The following is a 21,738-nucleotide window of genomic DNA, read 5'->3' as shown; positions in this document are numbered from 1 at the left end:
TAAGATGTACCTTTTAATCTAATCGATGTATTTGATCTGTAGTCGACGTGAGAAGGGGCATTAACCCTGATGTTATAAAATCATTTTCAAGTGTATTCTTAGCAGGAGTCGTGTGCTGATGTGATGCTGCATACTTCTTCTCCTGCGTGTGTTTTAATAAACTCATTGTTTGATTGCACTCTTCTGGGCTTCTGTTGGTTTGTTTCATTGCTCAACATTTTTTGGATTCGGGACACCAGTTACAAACTGTGACGGGCAGGGCGGACCAAGCCTTTCAAACTAGCGGACACACGGAAAGAAGAAACACAGAAGACAACTGCCCCAAAAACTCTGTAACATAAAAATGAAACTAGATCTTATTGATTTACTGCAAAAGGACTCTAGAAGTAAAAGTTGCACGGCTTTTGTCTTGCAATCTAATCATTCAAATTAATGGGTAGTTTTGACAGTTTTTTGCTGCATTTTGACAGGTTTATGACTTATAGTTTGTAAACAAAAAAAAGGGTTCCAGATGGAGATTATTATTAGTTATGGATTACTTTGACAACACAAATTGTCCAAAGTTTTAGAAATTCCTAATTAGTAAGATTTGTGGTTAATTTTTTGCACTATAACTTATTTTCATAAAAGCCATAAAAATGTCAAGTAGGATTTATTACTTTTAACTGTAAGACTGGCACAACAGCCATTGTTTCTGATCCTACGAGCTGACCCTGACTATAAATCTGTCAAAGTAATGAAGACGGCCTATAAGGTCTGGGAATAATGCCCAGAAAGTTATGTTATGTTATTGGTTGTCATTTGCTTTGTGTTCTTTTCCTTCTCTGTTGTTGTAAAGTTTTGTTTTATTGTTTATATGACTGTTCAACAAACTCTGTTCTTTTCCAGAGGATCTTTTGGAGCGATTTGATTTTTAATTGGATCTTTAAAAAAATGAATCCACAAGTGACAGGTTTGATAAAGTTTATATACAAGATCCAACAGTTTCTCTCCAGCTAGCTTAAGTGTCTGGTTTTTCAAATACATACTAAGCCTTTAAACAACATATGTTTTTCCAGATCGTCTTTCCTGTGCATCTCTGTGCATTCTTGTGTGTCATAAAATGCAAGTTGCAGAGTCAAATGGAGACTGGAATCTTTATTGAGGCAATGCATCCAAGAGAGGCATCATTAATCTCTGCAGGGAAGGGCAACAGGAGAAGATGCAAACTGAAACTTTAAATAGATACAGGAGGTATTTATGAAGAGTAGAAAGGCTGGGATTAAGGAGCACACCTTAAACTATGTGTGATGATAACAAAAGAAGCAAAGCAAAGGACAAGGCACCAGATACAGAGGACTAACAAAATAATACAGGAAGTAAGTGAATGGAGAATCTACAGTCGTTGCTCTGAACACTGAAAAGTCAACTCTGCTAGGTTTTACAATGGGTGATTTGCACTACCGTAACTCTTCGACCAGTTGGGACTTAGGAGACATTTCAAATGGTTAGTGAAAGAGAAGACGAGGTTTACGAAACATTACATGTGCATCATTAGAATGCACGAGCCATGACGGTTCAATCACAGGTAAGAATTGATGACGCATGAAGCAGAGATGCGGGTGTGGAGAAGTGGCAATGCCTAAAAACACCTGGAACTTTGTAATATAAAAGGGACAATATATTAAAAAAACAGAGTGGTCTTAGGCTCAAAAAATGTTTTTGTACATATTTAGTATAGTTCATATTTAAAGCTGATGTTGTGTTACATTTGTTCATGTTGAATATCAGTTTCCACTTAACTATAAATCTGAAAAAACTGAGTCTATTTTGTGTTTTTTCCCACTTTAAACTGTTCCATTGTCATAACAATACAATAATGTAAAATGACTGTCAGATATTGAAAGCGGAGGTTATTCTGAAAGGTGCAAAAGCATTCGCTTATAGTATGATTTCTGACCCTTTTACAGCCAAAATTACCAAATAAGTCCAGGCTGCCTGTATGTATATTAAGGTATACATAGCAAGAAAAGGAAGCAGTTTACTATCAATTATTTACTATCTATTATAAAACACTACTCTTAAGCAGTGGTGTTTCAAAGACATCATTATGTTCTGACTTTATTGAGTTGCATTTTGGTAAAACCTATATGGATTTGGTAAAGTGATCAGAATAGGATTCCCTTAACTGGCAGTAATGTGTTTGAAAGTTCTACTGTGTGAAAAAAGATCTTGACTTTCCTTATTTATAACTTTATTATTTAAGTTTATTTCTGTTCATACTTTTAACTGTTGAAAATTATTCTGATAATTTAATCACCAAAACCAATCTCTCTCTGTGTGTGTGTGTGTGTGTGTGTGTGTGTGTGTGTGTGTGTGTGTGTGTGTGTGTGTGTGTGTGTGTGTGTGTGTGTGTGTGTGTGTTTGCATTATGCACTCGCTCCAGGGCACCGAAACACAGGGTAATGAATATCTTGGACTAATGCCCCCATATCCTCTGGCTTTTCAGCCCAAAAAAGAAAGACATGTAGCCATGTGTTGTTGCTATGGCCCCTTCTGCAGATAGAACAAAAGACAATACTTGATCCTGGCACGATGGCATTTCCCTTTGCCACCAGTTGACACTGATACTTGTGTCTCATGAACTAGCAAACATGTCTAGTCTGGTAGGGTCGTGCATGGGTTGAGGGGGTGGGGGTTTTAAATATCTGCTACTGTAATATTAGTAACAGAAAGGGGAAAAAATGTGATTCTTGTGATTTGAAAAATGAATGTGCTCCAGTGTTACAGTGCAGATTGTGGATGTTAGGGAAAATGTTGCAAATAAATTTGGTAACAATTGAAAATGGTATTTTCTAAAAACAATGTGCAGTCAAATAAACATTTTTGGAGTATTGTTGGAATTTATTTGTCTCAGTATGATCCACATGTATGATAAAAAAAAAGGGGGGGGGGGGGGAATTATAATTGAGAATTTGGCTGTTGTCAGTATACCCTTCCATTGTATCATTTTTTTTTACTAATCTTTAACTTTTTAAATCATAACTTTATTTAATAGAATGAATAGTGGTTGTCTTTATGTTTTTAAACTCAAGCTTGTAGTTTTTCAGTAAAATATGTAAAATTACACACTCACAGCAGTCGAGAGTCTTGAAGCCAGAGTCATTTCCAAGTTTCCCTTCATGCCTAAAACAGCTGGGACCAGAATTAAGATCTCTGTGATTTCTTGGAACACCTCCCAGCTCTGCCCAAAAAACATATAAATAAAATACATATTGCAAAATATTTATGTAAAGAAAACAATTTTAAACATTGCAGTGTTCTGTTCCTGACCTGAGCAATATCGAGCAGTATCCCGGCAGAAACTGTTCCAAGCCCAGCCAACAGAAATGGCACCAGAATCTGCACAACCATGGAACAGATGGACTCTTCGGGTGCACCTGAGACATTTGCATCTTTTGGTTGAGGGGATCTGGTGAGCCGTGACCTGCCATAAAGCTGATTTGGGAGCAAAAAATCTGTCTCGGTGTACTCCTCTGGCTCATAATAGATATTTTCATTAGAAGTAAAATGCTGTGAGTTTCCAGAGAACTGGGATAAAGATGTGTTGGATCTGTTTTGTTGGCTTGGGGAAACAGAATCACTGTGGGTCAGTTTTGTATCCTGTGACTCTTGGACAACCATGGTGCAAACTTTGGTTCAGCGATATGTTGCTCCAGCTGCTCCTACGCCAATGATTAGAAAAAGTTGATCTAAATAGGAAATAGAAAAACTTGTGTCATTGCCAAGTGTGCAACTTTCATATAGAGATAGAGAGAGGGTTTCTTGTACAAGCCTGTTTCAGAATCATCTGATTGCAAGGATTGCTTGAATTATCATTCTTCATGCCCGTTTCACATCAGTATCACTGAGGCTGCATTGTCTTGCAGAGACAGTGCTCTTTATTTGAAATTCCTTAGACATGACCAGGTACTAAACCACTGAGGTTGGCAGTTTATAAGATGGGAAATGGACAAAATGTGTTACTTTTTAGCTACTTTTTATCACAAGCTAAAATAAAAAATTACAGACTATGTCAGAATCGAATTCGTCCTTTTTTTTGTTTTGTTTTTTTATTTTGTTATTCTTCTTTTCAGTTGGGAATGTTAATATAACAAAAATACAGTATCTTATAATCACAAGACATCCAACATATAATAACAAAGATATACTTTTATTAAGATAAGAGTTTAAGCAGGTTCTAATTAACAAACCCTTAAATGATCAAAAACATACAAATATCTAACAGTACTAATCCAAATATAAATAATTTTGTTCTTAGTTTTTACGGTTATCAATGCGGACTCTTGTATTGCTGAACCCACCAGATACACTTAAAAAAGTGTATCCGGTTTGAAGATTAACATCAAATTGGTTAAGGACAGAAAAAAGGACTCCGTTGAGAATTTTGCACTGCTTACTTTTTCCTGGTGTTTCGCCATCTCTCCAGTACCTCTGATAACAAACTCCCTTGATAATGAAACATTTCTTGTTTTAATCTAAGACACTCCAGTCTCTTTTTTTCCAAGTTAAAAAACAATGAAAATGTGCCTTACCCTTTTCTTACACCATAAGTGAACAACAGGAGGGCATCTCTTCTGGCACACTGCTGCTGAGCGTGACTCTTCCTTGTGGTTTCTGTTAATGTCTGAATGGTGTGTTCAATCTCCAGTGTGGCAATATTCTAACAACCCATCACCACACACACCTATCTGTCTGTCTATCCTGAGTGTCAACTCATCTAGTGTTCCTTCCTCAGAGACTCCGTTTCCCATGAGCATTAGCGGCCTTTCAGAGAATCATGAGATCCATCATGGGATCGTGTAGTACTACTTTTTAGCAGCGCTGTGTTTGGGGTTTTCGCTTATTCATTCTAGCACCATGGCGGTGGAAATCATCTCACCCGACTGGGAGTTTGACCGTTTTGACGATGGTTCACAAAGTAAGTGCTCAATTGAGCCCTGACATGCAAAGAAAGACTGTGGCAGGCTAAAGTTTACTACTTTAGCATCAACCGCTAGCTCAAGTTGCTAGCTCGATGCGTTGCAGCTGGGCTTCGTATTAGTGAAAGAAACTGCACACTGCTGTTTAATTCCCAAAATGTATGTTTAGTAAATGCCATCAAAATAAAAGTAAGTATTTACTACCCCCGGAATAATTAAAACTGAAGGAGTAAATTAGTGGAATTAATAGCTAGCTGTAGCTGGCGAACGTAAATCGACGCAGTTTGTCACGTACAGCTGATCGATCTGACAGCTGGTTTTGACTGTGTAGTTAACGCCGTACTCTTTCGCTTACTCACATTTAATTTACTTGTTTGTTTTTTTTCTTTAATGTTATGTTTAGGGCGAGAAAACTGCCCAGTGCTTTCCTGTGTTTATCTCCTTGTGACTTTCCTTCTCAGGCTCTCAAAATATTTATTTACGACAACCTGAACGAACGACCTATATGTGCCGTTACTCAACTACATTTATTGGAAAATGTAGTTTGGTAACACCTTGTAACCAGGCATAGTGTAGATTTACGCATTTTAGGTTAAATTTAGAATCTATTGGGCATCTGAATCATGCTTTAAGTTTTAAATGACAGTTACAAGTGTCTCTTTCTTTAATGAAAATCTAGTAGTGCAAGAGCAGCATTGTTGCTTATAAAATGTTGTAAACTTGTAAAGGAAGGGCAGAAAATCAACCCATATTTTTTTTCTGGTTAGTAAAAGTCAGTAACGTTGTCAAACCTTCCTCACAACAGAGATACACACAGAGGTTCAACTGAAGAACTACAGGAAGTTTCTGGAGGAGTACACCTCTCAGCTGAAGGGTATTGAAGAGGCTCTGGATGAGTCCATTGGAGATGTATGGGACTTTACTCTGGACCCCATCGCCCTTAAGGTAAAACCCCCAAATATACTGGCTTGGTTGAAAAGACTGACATTGCTTTTACACAGTTATAACTTGCGTAATTTCCTTCCTTATACTTTATGCCCTTTCAGCTTCTTCCCTATGAGCAGTCATCCTTATTAGAATTAATTAAAACTGACAATAAGGTAAGTAAAGACAAACAAATTAGTCATTTTTCATTTTCATATCCACAGAGTTGTTCTTTTTTTAAAAAACAAAACAAAAACAAATGTCACTTTGGTTGTGTGCAGGTCCTGAACAAAGTTATCACAGTTTATGCTGCTCTCTGTAGTGAAGTTAAGAAGCTTAAATATGAGGTAAGTGTGGTCAAACAGCTCAGTTACTTTGTGCATGGCTTATGATTATGTCATGTTTATATCGGCATGTCTGCATACTCTTGACTAAGGTGGAAGTAAAGCTACTGTTACTTTCAGCAATTTTAGTAGCTCTTTTTTTTTTTTAACTTTGTTTTCTTTAAGATATTAATTTAGCCTCGTTTTGTTGCTTTTCAAGGCAGAAACCAAATTCTACAATGGCCTATTGTACTATGGAGAAGGAGGTAATCTGTCAACTTTTACTGTTTCATGTTGTTTTTGTTCTAGGTTTGCCCTCTGTGATACACAGTGCTTATTAAGATTAAAAAAAGGCATGTGTGAATTTCTCTTACAGTGTCTGAAACCAGTGTTGTTGAGGGGGAGTCCCAGATTCAGATGGGCAGATTCATCTCATTCCTACAGGTGGGTAGTAACTGATTTCTGCCATAACCTTATTTACTGATGTCTGGAAGACAGAAATATTTATTTTCCTTTGTCCTTTCATAGGAGCTGTCCTGTTTTGTATCCAGATGTTATGAAGTGGTGGTCAGTATTGTGCATCAGCTGGCAGCACTCTACAACAGCAACAAGTATGAACCATGGATACATGACCATAATGTTACAGTCATTGCACTATTTTTGCAGGATTGCAGAGAGAGGTTGTGTGCACTTTATATTTAATGAAAGTCCTCAGCTACTCTGCAATGACAGTCTCATTGTATCCAACCTACCTCATATTAGATAAGTGGTTGTGAATGGCCTGACTTGGGTATTTGCTATAGCGAATGAAGCATGAGCTGGTTCCCAGGCTGTATTTTGCTCTGTCATGGTCAAACAGAATGTACTAAACTATCTTTCTTCTAAATTACAGGGGTGCAACAAAAATCATAGAATCCTCTGGTGTCCATTTCCAGGTAGGGTTCAAATTTTGTGAGACCTTTAGTATTTGCAGATGTTACTCAGTCATTTATACCATGTCTGCCCTGCTTTTCCTTTGCAGATAGTATACGAACACCTGGGAGAGTTGTTGGTGGTGCTGCTCACACTTGATGAGATTATGGAAAATCACAACACACTAAAAGACCACTGGAAGATGTATAAAAGGTAATTACCCAGTAAGCTATGATGGCATGTGACATACAGTGTAAAAGATGCAATGAAGCAGTTCCACATCTCTGGCCAGAAATCACCACATTCGGACAGGAAAGGGTATAGAATGCTATAAAAGCACATTTCTCTTGTGGTTTTTTTTGTTTGTTTTTATTTTAGTCTAAAAATAGGTAAACGAGTTAAGTTTCTGTAAAAACAAAAAACAGTTTGCATACATGATGCTGAGGAGCAGGCAGGACTCGCCAAACACAACAACCTCCATTCATGTATGTTGAGGTTTCTGTCCTTAGCGATCATTCTAGAGTGAAGGTGTTTTCCTCGTGTCACACAAGTGTCTCATTGCATAGTCATAGTTTATAAGCTACAGTTTAATGATCACTTGACCTGTTAAATAGTACACTGTAGACATGTGTTTTCATAAATATGAAGAGAATGTGACCTGTAATTATGAAAGTAAAGCAAAATATATCTGTCACAATACAGAACTGCATCCCAGTCTTTTGTTCACATAAGTACTGGGGTTTGATTTATCATTTGTAGGTTTTTCTTCCACACACTCACACAATCACACGTACATATATGTGCACTTACACTCAGTGGTAAATATATGCATCTGGTTTTGTTGCCTGCTTGGGTCGTGGAATCTATATATTCAGTTACAGACATGTAACAGACATGTAACTGAATATGGGGCAAATCTTATACTGGCCCCAAGATTTCTGGAGTTTGTTTTTTGCAAAGTGGCCTTCATATAGGCCAGCCCCTTAAGTGAAAACATATGTTAAAATCTACATACTTGTTGGAGTTAGCCGATGTTTTTCTTCCTTTTTCATGCGAGGAGTTCCCACGTATGTGTGGGAACACCTCGCACTAGATCTGAAAAGCATCTCTGTAGTCTTCCTCTTTTCCTCTGACCTGGTAACGCCATATTCAGCATTCTTTGTCCAGTGTAGTCATCTGCACGTCCAAACCGTCTCAGCCTTTTCACTTTGTCTTTACACTGCTCAACCTGAGCTGATATACTATACTTTTGATATACTCATTTCTAATCCTCCCCATTGTTAGAGTCAAATTGTTGAATGGCTGTAGCTCAGGTGGTAGAGCGGGTCACCTACTCACCGCAAGGTCGGTGGTTTGATCCCAGGCTCCTCCAGTCTACATGCCAAATATCCTTGGGCAAGATGCTAACCCCATGTTTGCCTACTGGTGGTGGTCAGAGGGCCCGGTGGCGGCAGTGTCTGGCAGCCTCACCTCTGTCAGTGCTGCCCCAGGGCAGCTATGGCTACAGTGTAGCTTGCCATCACCAATGGGTGAATGACTGATTGTAGTGTAAAGCGCTTTGGGGTCCTTAGGAGCGCTTTACTTAGGGACTAAGTAAATTTGTTTAAGTAAATTTTATTTCTGTCACAGAAATAAAAGGCTGCAGAGGAAGCTGGTTCTTCGAAGTGTTCTGACACCGACGGCAGAAGGGCTGTTCTGAGATCCTTCCCTTGCTAGCATGTGAAAAACTGGTTGAGCTGTTCGTCTTGCTTCGTTAACAGGAATATGTTTCTGAAACAGCAGGGCCTGTGGAAGTGCAGACCCAACACCCATCCTGGTCACTCTCACTGAAAAACCCAAGCTCTACCTCTGTCTATGCCACCATCTCCAAACCATACATTATAGAAGGTCTCACGAGCATCTTGCAATCCTTCCTGTTCACTCTTGCTGTTTATCCCTTACACAGGTTACTGAAATCTGTGCACCATAACCCTGGGAAATTTTCCATTCCTGAAGACAAGCTGAAACCTTTTGAGAAGCTCTTGCTCAAGCTGGAGGGGCAACTGCTGGATGGCATGATACTCCAGGTGACTTTCCCTTAATTTATTATTATATTGGTGTTAAGTAGAGGTTTTTGGGAAGATAATATGATGAACATTATTCGTATGATCTGCAACAGGCCTGTGTCGAACAAAGATTTGATGATCCTGGGGAGGGAGTAGCAGTTTCCAAAAACAGTGCCTTTGCTGAGGAGTTTGCCTTCAACATTCGCACCATATTTGCAAGTGTTGAATCCAAAATTGGTCAGTTGTTTCTTCTTCCACAATAGACTAGTTTCCTTTAAGTTGTTCTTCAGAGCCGGACTTATTTCTGGTTGTGTTTCTTTTCTCTTTTTCAGGTGAACCTTCAGAAATTGACCAGAGAGACAAATATGCTGGTGTCTGTGGTCTCTTTGTGCTTCACTTTCACATTTTCAGGAGTGTTGACAAAAAGCTTTACAAGGCGCTGCTCGATGTCTGTAAAAAGGTGGATTTCTGTTCTTGGACTTTTTATTACTTGTTCAGTGGGAGTCCCTGCTCATTGTTTTCTTTGATCTGGCCTGAGAACTAAAAGTCTGCTCTTGTGTGTCAACATCTTCACTTAGGTTCCAGCAGTCACTCTGGTTGCAAACATCATCTGGTTTCCCGACACTTTCCTCACCAATAAGGTCCCTGCTGCAGCTAAACTGATGGATAGGAAGAGTCTACAGGCCATCAAAGCACAGAGAGACACATACCTGCAACAAAGAGCGCAGACATTAACAAAGTGAGTAAAGCTGAATGTCAGCCACATTTATTAAATATAAAGTGAAGTATCTAAACATATTGTTTGTGTTCAGGGACATTCAGTCCTACTATCTGTTTGTTACTTCTTGGATGATGAAGATGGAGTCCATCTTGTACAAAGAACAAAAAAGTGAGAAGTTGCAAGAGGACCTTAACAGCAGGTGTAATGTGTTTGTACAGGTGAGTAGTGTGTTGGGTTTATCTAGGCACAAACCCCGCTGGAACACAAGACACTCAACTGCATGACAAGACAAGACAAGAAGGCGCTCTCCGTGTTTAGTGGCTTGCGAGGGAAGTCAGCCAAAGTTGAGGAAAAGATTCCTTCACCCGAACTCAGCCAACTTCGACTGATTCCTTCGCTACAGCTTTTTATTGTCAGCGAGCAATCATTCATGAATATGCAATTACAAATACATGTGACATTCTTAAGCAGGTGTGTGTGTGTGTGTGTGTGTGTGTGTGTGTGTGTGTGTGTGTGTGTGTGTGTGTGTGTGACCACTATAAATTGACATATGGCCTTTCAATGAACTTAAACTGTGTGTATGAGGTATGCAGGAAAGCAGAAGTAAGCGTCTCGCTAAATGATAGGAACAGGAACTTGCAACAGGTCATGTCTCAGACGAACATTTAAAGGTGTGAAGTCTTGCACTCTTAACAAACAGAACAATCTAGTTCATAAAGCTATAATGGAAATTATAACATCGAGGCTGCTTCCTCTCATCTCATGGTACACGAGTGCACACAGAATCTTATCAGACCTAATAAGGATATGATTTTTATCAGCATACAGATGATTATATATTTCTAAGCATAAATGATTGTGTTCCTAAGCACAAATGACAATATAAAAAATATCAATTCCAACAAATGACTTTTTATTTTGTATAATCTCTGAATGCATGAATGATTTTTTTCTTTCTTTTTTTTACATTGAGTATCTTCTCACCGCAGAAGTAACTTTATTGATTTGTCGTCTTCAGTTAGATAAATCTACTTCCTGTTTCATTTCATAAAGTTGTGTGGAGCTTTACATTCATGTTTGACCCGTTATTTAGCAAAGTGTTGTGTTTCATTCATAGGGTATTCTGTATGCTTACACCGTCAGTACCATTATCAAGACGACCATGAACATGTACGTGTCGATGCAGCGGCCCATGACCAAGACATCGGTCAAAGCTCTCTGTCGACTAGTTGAGTTACTCAAGGTGTGTGTGTGTGTTTGAGTGTTGCCCCTCTGTTTAAATACCTGTTGCATTGAGAAAAATAATGAATGTCATGTGACTCTCCTCTCAGGCTGTGGAGCACACGTTTCACAGACGCTCTATGGTTGTTGCTGACTCCGTTTCTCACATCACTCAGCAGCTGCAGGCGCTGGCGCTCAGTGCCATCAGCATTGCCAAGGTAAACGAAACAAGCAATAAATCCTGTCAATGTTGCCTTAAGGCAACTGTTGTTGTAATTTGGCACTATATAAATAAAATTTATGAGTTGAATTGATGATTTGACCATTTCCACTACGTTTTCTGTCAAGGTTGCTCAGAGTTGAATTTCATAAACGTTTTTTTTAGAGATGAAGCTTGAGCAAAGAAGAACCCTGTCAGGGGTAGACATTTGTTCAAACACAAGTAAGAGAAATAAGACACTGCAGACCGACTCAGAGAGTATTAGAATACGTGCGCACGGGTGAATGTCTCTGGGAAGACACACACACAGAGTGCAGGCTCGGTTGCTTTATTTATAGTGAAAGTAAGTTTACATAGTACTTCCTCTTTTAACAGAAAGGGGAGAGGTCGGGCATTATCTCAGCTTATCTGACCTTGCACACATACACTGAAAATAACAATGCAGAAGTATATCATGCTTATCTGACATCACACACACAAGGAATGCATTATGTTCTCTTTAACAATAAGCTTGGTTATGTGAAAATATATGAACACACAAAATATAAGGCACACTTGATTATATTGTATTATAGAGATTTGGTTATATTGTATAATGTAGAAAATCTCTTGACAAACCCCTTAGATTTCAGTACAGATGTGGGTTGCTGTCTTTAAAATGGTTATGATGGAACATTTCTAGTTTATTCTTTATTTGGGTTTAGGTGCTTAAAATTTCCATTGTAGAAGTTTTATGTAGCTTCATCTCTAGGTTGAATGACAGGCGTGCAAATATGACCTGATATAGCCTGCTTAACTTTGTTATCTGGTGACTGTTAGGGCATAGAAGGAGGAAACTCCCAGAAAGACTAGTGCCAGGTGCTTCCTGCAACATAGGGTGTAGGAGTTTGCTTCCTGCCCAGGTATTGCACAGCAACAGCATGGTGGGGGGGAGACAAGAAACTGCGGAAAGAAGTTCTTACAGTGTGTGTGTGTGTGTGTGTGTGTGTGTGTGTGTGTGTGTGTGTGTGTGTGTGTGTGTGTGTGTGTGTGTGTGTGTGTGTGTGTGTGTGTGATATTATAAAAGGGTTGCTGCAACGTCTTAAGGGCAGAGCTCTCATGACTGTATAACTGTGAATGCAGAAATAAAAGGCTTCCCTACAGCTGATCGCATTGCAAACTTTATTAACAGAAAATTCCATGACATGGTAAAACTGACATTAGTGCAGATGTGCTCTTTGAATGCGTTTTCTGAATGGTGTACCATTATTGTAGGGTCTACCTTACAGTATAAAGAGCCTTGAGGCAACTGTTGTTGTGATTTTGTGCTGTATAAATAACATTGAATTGAAGCATTTAATAAAAATGTCTTCTCTCCCTCAAGAAAAGGGTGATCTCTGATAAGAAGTACAGTGAGCAGCGGTTGGATGTGCTGTCCTCTTTGGTGCTGGCAGAAAATGCTTTGAGTGGTCCCAGCACAAAGGAGCGACGCCTTGTGGTGTCTCTGGCTCTCTGCGTCGGCACTCAGCTGGTAAGTCAGGAGGAGACTTCATTTTATACACAAACCGTCAATAGAAAATTGTACTTAGTAGTCAGTATAATCTTTTAATAATATAAGTTTACATATGGTAGTGATAGGATGTGCGATCCTTAATAGTCTGCAAAAGCTTTGCGTGCATTCCAGAGTGCTCTGGCATTCACACCCACATCCTAGGAGCGTGGGAAAGGTCGTACCTTGTCTTATTGTTTTACGGTAGGATTAACGTAGCTATGTCGGTTTTAGTCTAAGTGCCTTTTTTACATATAGATGAACTATTGGATTTTCCAGACCAGCAGGTTTAAGGGAAGTCGTTTATGGGGTCACACTCTGACACACGCACACACACATACATATACACCTCCACATTCCAATGTAAGGAACAAACACCCACTGATGTATAAATAAAGACCAGGGCAGTCTCTCAGTGCGAGTCTTTGAGCCTCACTCTTGTGTGTGAGCTCTGGTGGCTGCCCTTGCTAGCAAGAAAACTGTGTTTCTCCTCTCTGATTCTCAGCTGAAGATGTGTTTTAGAATACATCTCTTGACAGAAACAATTTTTCCTTCGTATTTTCTTTTCTTCTTCATTGTCATCTTAATTTTATTCCAGAAAACTTTCAAGGATGAGGAGCTTCTTCCGCTGCAGCTTGTACTGAAGAAGCTGGATCTGATTAGTGAGCTAAGTGAAAGGTGAGACCTTTTCCCTCTTTTGTCATGCGCCACAGTGCAGGACACTGTTTGGGGGATGGATGGAACCAGCCTTAAGTTGAAATGACACTGTGGAGATCAGGGAAATTATTTTGCTGCTATTGTTAATGGTCATCGTCATTACCATTGCATTAATAATATAATCTACAGCATTGATATTGCATTCAGATGTTTAAACAGTGTGTGTCTTTCAGAAAGACTAAGTTGCAGGCTGACAGGAAATTGCAGGTTTGCAGAGTGTGCCTTTTGCAGAAGTGAAACTAAAACCAGAGTCTAAGTGCAGGTTATTCTGAGGATTACATGTGAGGATGAGCCTCTGTTCTGGTGAAAGGTCAGAAGTGCAACGGGTGAGATGAGAGAGCATTTAAGGACGAGACACACATACAGTTAGTGGGATCATTTATAGGTGAGAGGTTAGTCATGTTTGCTTGCAACTGCGAAATTGTCTCTGCAAAAAGAGGAACAGTTTCTTGCAGGATGTGGGTCTGGTGTTCCAGACGAGAAGTGAAAGTCAAAAGGTTGACAGGAAACATCTGCCATGAAGATAGAGACAATGTTCCTTTTTAAACTGTGTTAAAAGTCATTGTGGTCTGGGAACCTATGCATATATTGTATCTGATGACGCATGAGGGGGCGTCATTAAATTCAAACCCTCATGGTATAAAATATCTGCTTATGCTTTGATTAGTCGGAGATCAGCCCTGTCTGCAAACGGAGCTGGTCCCCCCACGCGTGTATTTCATTAAAATCAATTGTTTGACCAAGCTCTTCTGGACCATGGTTGTTTGTACTCTCCTTCCTCAATTTTGAACCTTAACAACACACAATTGTAAACTCATAACAATAAAAAAAGAAGAACTAGAGCAGGTTGTCAAAGTGGGGGGGAAAAAAATGACAATCAAAAAAATCAAAGCAGCCTTTTATAATTAGAAGTGGTTGGAATAAACCACTCTAGTGGTCTACTCTATTCACTACAGCATACTTCGTGCCAGTGTGTGTGTCTAGTGCTTTGCTGAAAACAGTGCAAGTGTCTACACACAGCAGGACATACTTATAGAGGTCCAGTACCACGTGTCGGAAGGACAGAAGAATCCAAAATGCACCATTTAGAACTCTCATGTGTCTCATGCCACTAATCTAAAGCCAACAAACACATCCATTCAGACACTGATCCAAATGTTCAGCACAAGCACATGCTGGCAGGTGACTCACTGATTATTTGTTGAAGCTCACAGCCATCTGGCATCTCGGTGAAGTTTCCATTAGATGGTGTGGAAATATTTGGCGCAGATGGGACTGATTCAGTCTCATCTTTCACCTACCTTAAGATTATCCCTGCATGCTAAAATATTCAACAAAGTGTTCTTTGTTCCTCAGGGTCAAGCTTCAGTGTGACTGCAGTTTCCTGTACTGGCACCGAGCTGTGTTTCCCATCTATCTAGATGATGTATATGACAACGCCGTAGACGCAGCACGAATACATGTAAGCAGACAGACCTGTGATGAACATGACACAGTGAAACTCTGAAACATTGTGGTGTAACTCAAAAACAGTTGAGGAAATCTCTAGAAAATGTACAAAGACACTTTACAAGTCCTTGGCCCTCAACTACAGCAACATCTGCTTTCATTACACCTTTATAAGGGCTGTTTATCACACAGGACTGAGTGCAGTGTTCACTGGGTCAGATTGACCCTGGCAAAACACATTATTCTTTCCCCGCTAATTTCTTAACTCACACTTGTTGAGTAGAGTACACACATACCAGCAGAAAGTAAGAGGTGTAACCATACACAAGATAGAAATGTATGAGTAATAGGTTACATATTGCTTCACATCATATTCACTACACAATACTTCGTGCTAGTGTGTGTATTTTTTGTCTTTATTTTAGTGAGGTTTTGAGTGTTATCTCATTTTTGGCTATTCTGCTGTTCTGTCCATCTGCACGGTGATTGGCGTGAGCAGTACATGTTCAGTGCACTAAGGGACAGTGTGCTGTCTATGATGCACTCCAAACACATGGAGTCATGTGACCAGCTGCTGGAGAGCTACGACAAGGAGATCATGGACGTGTTCAAGGAGGTGAGAGCGTGCTCTGAACAGGCTTCTTTCGTGGCTATTTTAAGGCTTTTATTTGTTAAGATTCTTCCTTCCTGTGTTGTAGCACCTGCTCGACAAGCTGTGTAAGGAGATTGAGAAGGACCTGCGTCTCTCTGTTCACACGCACCTGAAGCTTGATGACAGGAACCCTTTTAAAGTTGGCATGAAGGATCTGGCCCACTTCTTCTCCCTCAAGCCCATTCGATTCTTCAATCGTTTCATTCATATCAAAGGTGCAAAAGAACTTTTCATACGTCTGTGCCCTCAAACCATGTTTACTCCTGTTTTTTGCTTTTAGTTTTAGCCATGGGAAACGCTTAATGTTTTTTTGTGGGTGGGGACACTTTAAAGAATATATTTTTAGTCACCTGTATGGTTATTTGTGAAGACATCTGTTATTTTTCTAAAGTCATTTGAATTTTTAAAAAGTGTCCTATCATTTTTATTCTTTTCATTATTTTTTTAATGTAAGGTGTGCGTTTGATTTGCACTCTCAAATTTTTAATAGTACAGTGACTTCTTATGCACCAACAACATGAACTAAACTCTTGTCTTGTGCCATTCTGTGCTGTGGCACACACACGTTTTTTGCATTGCAGAAAAGCACAATACAAACATCCCTTTTTGCTCTCTGAAGGTTGCTGCTATTGCTTTCTGGTGACTTAGTCCCAAGTTATAGTAAATATAAAAAGGTCCTCCATAAGTGATTTGTTCTTTGCATGAATGTTTCTTTAACAGTAAACCGTTTACTGCAATACTGTAAGGTTTTTAATGTGCTACAGCCTATGTGACGCACTACCTGGATAAAACGTTCTACAACCTGACGACTGTCGCTCTGCATGACTGGGCCACCTACAGTGAGATGAGAAACCTTGCTACACAGCGCTATGGACTCACAATGACAGAGGCTCATCTGCCCAGCCAGACGCTAGAGCAGGTCTGTTTGGTTACACCTCCTCCCTCATGAGCAGAGGTGGAGATTTACATAGACAAATTAACCAAATCCTCCTTGTTCTCACCAGGGTTTGGATGTTTTGGAGATCATGAGGAACATTCATGTTTTTGTCTCACGATACCTTTATAACCTCAACAACCAGGTCAGAGTCCATACGGATTTTTCTCCCATTGAATCGCAAAGTGTTGCTGCCTCTGCAGTTATAATTGTTTTTGTGACAGATCTTCATTGAGAAGGCAAGCAACAACAAGCACTTGAACACCATCAACATCCGTCACATCGCCAACTCCATCCGAACACACGGTACAGGAATCATGAACACCACTGTGAGTTTCCAGCAGAAAACAACAGCATGTGTTTTGACATTCTCATATGTGAATGTAAGGCCTGTTTTATATTTCCTCTATTCTTCCGTCAGGTGAATTTCACCTACCAGTTTCTGCAAAAGAAGTTTTACATCTTCAGTCAGTTTATGTACGACGAACACATCAAGTCCAGACTCATCAAAGACATACGTTTCTTCAGAGAAACAAAGGACCAGTCTGATCAGAAGGTGCAGTCTTCTCTGTCTTTCCATTTTCAGTCATTTTAAGTGAACAGAAGTTTGGCAGAGGGGGAAGACCCTGGAGCCAGGGAGTAAAAGTAGAGCTGTCATTGCTCGGGCTAAGCTGTCACAGTACCATATGTCTTGTCTTGTTGTTACAGTATCCGTTTGAGCGAGCAGAGAAGTTTAACCGTGGCATCAGGAAACTGGGCATCACTCCTGATGGACAGAGCTACCTGGACCAGTTTAGACAGCTGATCAGCCAGATCGGTGAGGATGCTTTTATTGGTTTCTGGTATTAAACATTAAACTGCAGTTGCATGCAAAGACAACACAATTTCACACTGTTCTTTCAGGTAACGCCATGGGCTATGTACGTATGATCCGTTCTGGAGGCCTTCATTGTTGCAGCAGCGCAATCAGGTATAATAAAAGGAATTTGAGTGAAAGTTTATATGGCTTCAGTTAGAAGGAATTACTGATATATTGTGTAAACGTGAGGTTAAATGTGATTTTACATCAGAAACATTTTTATCTTGCTATTGGAAACATTTTCTTTTTCATTATTGCTTCAGATTTGTCCCAGATCTGGAGGATATAGTCAACTTTGAGGAGCTGGTGAAAGAAGAGGGACTGTCAGAGGAGACCCAAAAGGCTGCTGGGTGAGTTATCTGTAAAAAGTCAGTCAGTCGCTTCTTGTGTGTCACTGTTTGCTGAGCAGGCCCTTTATTTTGGAAGGACGGTGCATCAATGAATTTTAAGTCATATGTCAGCTTCAGAGTGTAATCCAACAATCCTGCACCTAGCAGTTAGTGTTGTGTGCATTGCTGTTATTGTACCAGCAGGGGGCACCAAAGATAGGAAAAAGATAACTGAAGTGCTTCCCACATTGTTTTCAGTTTATCATTTAAATTCTAAAAGAAAAGGGAAAGGTTTGATGTTGATAAATTACAACTCTAAATTATAGCAAAAGAGTATGATTGTTGGAGTGATATTTTATGATTGTCAATTGTACTTAGAAACATATAATCGATTGCATAGTGATACAATGTCTGATCCTTAGTAGTCTGCAAAGAGTCTGTGTGCGTTCCAGAGTGCTCTGGCGTACCACACACATCCTAAGGTCATGAGAGAGGTCGTACCTTCTCTTTCTGAGACATAGTATGGGAGGACACCTACTCTGTATCTGTTTGAGTACAAGGGCCCTTTGTTTAGGTGGACCGCTGGACTCCTGGCGCCAGCTTTGGGGAGTCGTTCTTGGGGTCATATTTTAAACCACCTCCCCCACACACACACACACACACACACACACACACACACACACACACACACACACAGACTGGTACTCTTTGTTCACATGCATGCCTGTTTAAGATGTCATATGTTAATGAAACCATGCAATGATGATTTGTAATGATGGAAAAAATGTAAAGGAAATAAATCACATCACATCCCGGCCAAACACCGGAGTGATCTCTGCCGATGGCCACCGCCGTATTGCAATGTTACATAAAAGTTATATGTAACATTGTTATATATAATCACAATTGAATTGAAATGAACACATACTGTATTTTTCCCATATAGTTTCATATATTATCTACTGTGGGGGTAATAAATTCAAGTTTCACCCTGCACTTTTCCAAAATATGTATTCCTTCAATGTAATTCCTTCTTTGCTGTCATTTATTTGCTTTCTATTATGATTATTATGCTTCACAGCATCCTGGACTCTGTTTTGGGAGATCTGACCAGCAACTCTGCCGAGGGGACGGAGTACTTCAAGATGCTGGTGGCCGTGTTTGCGCCTGAGTTTCGCAGTGCAAAGAACATGCACCTGAGGAACTTCTACATGATTGTACCACCGCTGGTCGGTGCTGATGCTGTTTTGCTACATGTCATGTTCTCTTCACTTGAAATCAGTTTGTACTTACTTACATTTATTGCAACAAATCTCACTCCTAGACGGTGAATTTTGTGGAGCACTCCATCAGCTGCAAAGAGAAACTCAACAAGAAAAACAAATCTGGAGCTGCTTTTACAGACGACGGCTTTGCAATGGGTGAGCAGACAAACCTGATAATACACACGGACATCCTTAATCCTTTCTTCTGTACTGGCCTTGGACGTACTCTCCTCTTTTTCTGTCCCCTCTCTGCCTCCTCTCTCAGGTGTGGCGTACATTCTGAAGCTACTGGACCAGTATCTAGAGTTTGACTCTTTGCACTGGTTCCAGTCTGTCAGAGACAAGTACAAGAAAGAGATGAATGCAGTGGTGAAAGAGCAGAGCGTTCAGTCTGCCAACCAAGATGAAAAGTTGCTGCAAACCATGAATCTCACCCAGAAGAGGCTGGACGTGTACCTCCAGGTACATTTTGGTTTCAAGAAGTTTAACTGCTGGTTGGCGTGGTTGTGAGCCTGGCACTGAGATGTGTTTCTGAACTGTTTTCCCTTTTCATTTCAGGAGTTTGAGCTTCTCTACTTCTCTTTAAGCAGCGCCCGGATCTTCTTCAGAGCTGACAAGACAGCAGCTGAGGAAACTCAGGAGAAGAAAGATAAAGGTTAGCAGTTTGTGGGGTTCTTAATAAAGTCCTTTAATTATGCAAAACCACTGGCACACTCCCACCGTCATGTATGCTTTTTGTAGATAATTTTTCAAGAGATGGAAAGATTAAAGTTGTCATTTTATTTCCAACAGAAAATGCTGCCAAAGCAGGAAGTTCTGCAGATAGTTCCACCCCCGCTGACCCTGCCTCGAAGTGAGCCTCGCTGTCAGATCACTGTCACGTACTGAAGAGGAGAGCTCAGCAGCAGGCTGCGTTCGTGTGTCCATTTCAGGGATTTAAAATAACTGGAAGATGTTGAAAACGGTAGAAAGACAATGACTTTAAAACGCTTTGTGTTCTGTCACAGCACGGTCGTCTTCATTAGACAAAGAATGTGTACTTAAAGTGCTAATCAGGATATCACCCCTGCATCTAATAACTCACTTTGTATTAGTAGCATTTACAAATGCAGCAGCGTTTTAAAAAGATGAACCGGCTTAACAAATCTAATGTAAAAGTGTATCTTTTGATATTTTTACTCAGTCTGGATGAACGTATTTTTACTACTGCACCGTCAGTCATGAACTAGTTTGGATCTTTGTTTCAATTAACTGGTGTGCTGCCTATTTGTTGGTGTCCACTGTACTTATTGTGATTCTTTATGGCCTTCAATGGAAACTTTGAAATGAAGTCTCTTGTGAATGTTTTCAATGTATAATTTCACATTTGTGTGCCATAACGGTGTACCATTTCTTGGTCCACTTTATACATTGTATGAATTAGGGCGTGTATGTGCCTTTCTAAACTGTGGATACTTGTTTTGATAACATAATTTGGAAATAATTCATCCGATGCAAAAGATACAGCGCTAAAATTAAATTATTTTATACTGCTGCTCTGAAGGTGTATCATTACATTTGTTTTCCAGTTTTGTATCTTAAGCATGTGGTACATGTGTAATTACATTCCATGTATTAACTAAAGGAATAAAAAATAAACTTTGCATTTTCAGCAGAATTTAATGGCTCATTTCAGAGTCTGTATTAAAAGGTGTGAAAAGTCGAGTGTCTGCTGTGGATGATTTCTCTAAACTGTCTTACAAATTTGAATTTAATTTTCTCTGTTGCACTGCACAGTATTAACAAATCAGAGGCCAATTTTAGTAAGATACTCAATAAACAAGACACACGGTTCAGGAAAGCCTTTTTCTGCTTTAATACAAAGAAATTAAGATTTTAAATTCAGAAAATACAAGATTGGTCTGTTTTTTTGTTTTTTTTCCTCATGTCTTTTTTCCGTTTGCTATGAAATGCTGCTGTCCACCACTGTTCAATCAGCTTAAAATGAAATGCATCCTTTTGGTTGTGTTTGAGTCGAAATTCAGGGGATGATAATGATCTCTAGGTTTATTTAATTTTTTAATGGTGGGGCTTAGATTCAGGCCTTTCCTCATGTGACATTTTAATATTTTTTAGTTTGATGCAAGTGCCCAGTGTGATATGACACCCTGTCCAGCCGATCCCGAAAACTCCTGTCGCATCCACATATTGCATCCATGCTTACCTCATAAAAACGAGGTACAAGTCAGGGCAAAATTTCTTCCAAAATAAATGTCATATATATATATGTATATATATATACACACACACACACACATACATATATGTAGCAATCATATATACACATTCGTACATACATATACTAATTTATGTGATGCAAAGAAAAAAAATGTACACATTTCTTACAAAATTGTAACAAAGACTGGAAAGAGTTCTGTTTGCTCTGGAGCAAAGTCGTGTAGATGTTCAGCCTCTGAGGACTTCTCCATCAAAGTAGTCTCCTACATTTGTGTCCATGTTTGGGCAGCACAGACGTCACAGAGAGACGAAGAAACTGTATGTGACAGAAAAGGTTTGGTGACGCAAAAACAGGGTGGAAGGATGAATGTAAATTGAAAGGAGGGAGGCTAAAAAGGTGAAACGTATAGATGTGGGAGAATTGCATGAGCTCCCTGACTCAAAACATCAACAACAAAAGA

At 39.6% G+C, this 21,738-nt stretch overlaps 2 protein-coding genes across 3 annotated transcripts in view; one reads left to right on the top strand and one right to left on the bottom strand.

Moving 5' to 3' along the window:
- The window catches only part of slc41a2a (solute carrier family 41 member 2a), a 28,294-nt gene extending 23,626 nt beyond the window's left edge, over positions 1-4,668 (bottom strand). The window contains exons 1-3 of one of the 2 annotated variants that reach the window (XM_026176544.1): positions 4,575-4,668; positions 3,313-3,731; positions 3,116-3,223 (exon numbers count right to left, since the gene is read on the bottom strand). In XM_026176544.1, the coding sequence (XP_026032329.1) occupies positions 3,116-3,223; positions 3,313-3,663 (459 nt within the window). In that variant the 5' untranslated portion in view covers positions 3,664-3,731; positions 4,575-4,668. Of the gene's footprint in view, positions 1-3,115; positions 3,224-3,312; positions 3,732-4,439; positions 4,482-4,574 lie in introns of those variants that run through there. The other variant, XM_026176545.1, reaches the window with a different exon arrangement.
- A 132-nt stretch (positions 4,669-4,800) lies between these two features.
- Positions 4,801-20,762, top strand: washc4 (WASH complex subunit 4). Its single transcript, XM_026176541.1, has 33 exons — positions 4,801-4,960; positions 5,767-5,906; positions 6,008-6,061; positions 6,167-6,232; positions 6,429-6,474; positions 6,585-6,652; positions 6,737-6,819; positions 7,101-7,143; positions 7,230-7,333; positions 9,066-9,186; positions 9,279-9,402; positions 9,498-9,625; positions 9,744-9,904; positions 9,978-10,104; positions 11,004-11,129; positions 11,218-11,325; positions 12,691-12,837; positions 13,454-13,533; positions 14,929-15,034; positions 15,521-15,637; positions 15,720-15,888; positions 16,438-16,592; positions 16,678-16,752; positions 16,832-16,936; positions 17,029-17,163; positions 17,316-17,424; positions 17,511-17,577; positions 17,730-17,816; positions 18,877-19,024; positions 19,120-19,216; positions 19,326-19,522; positions 19,619-19,715; positions 19,853-20,762. The coding sequence occupies exons 1-33, from the start codon at positions 4,900-4,902 to the stop codon at positions 19,915-19,917; spliced, it is 3,516 nt and encodes a 1,171-aa protein (XP_026032326.1). The 5' UTR covers positions 4,801-4,899; the 3' UTR covers positions 19,918-20,762.
- The last annotated feature ends 976 nt before the right edge of the window (positions 20,763-21,738 follow it).

This window comes from Astatotilapia calliptera, chromosome 7 (assembly GCF_900246225.1).
Source record: "Astatotilapia calliptera chromosome 7, fAstCal1.2, whole genome shotgun sequence".
Classification (NCBI taxonomy): domain Eukaryota; kingdom Metazoa; phylum Chordata; class Actinopteri; order Cichliformes; family Cichlidae; genus Astatotilapia; species Astatotilapia calliptera.
This window is presented reverse-complemented; position numbering and strand designations above follow the sequence as displayed.

Coding starts and splice junctions, on each gene's coding strand:
- washc4 (XM_026176541.1), top strand. CDS start 4,900: ATGGCGGTGGAAATCATCTCACCCGACTGGGAGTTTGACCGTTTTGAC. Junction 15,638..15,719: donor TCATGGACGTGTTCAAGGAG/GTGAGAGCGTGC, acceptor CCTGTGTTGTAG/CACCTGCTCGACAAGCTGTG. Junction 19,025..19,119: donor ACATGATTGTACCACCGCTG/GTCGGTGCTGAT, acceptor TCTCACTCCTAG/ACGGTGAATTTTGTGGAGCA.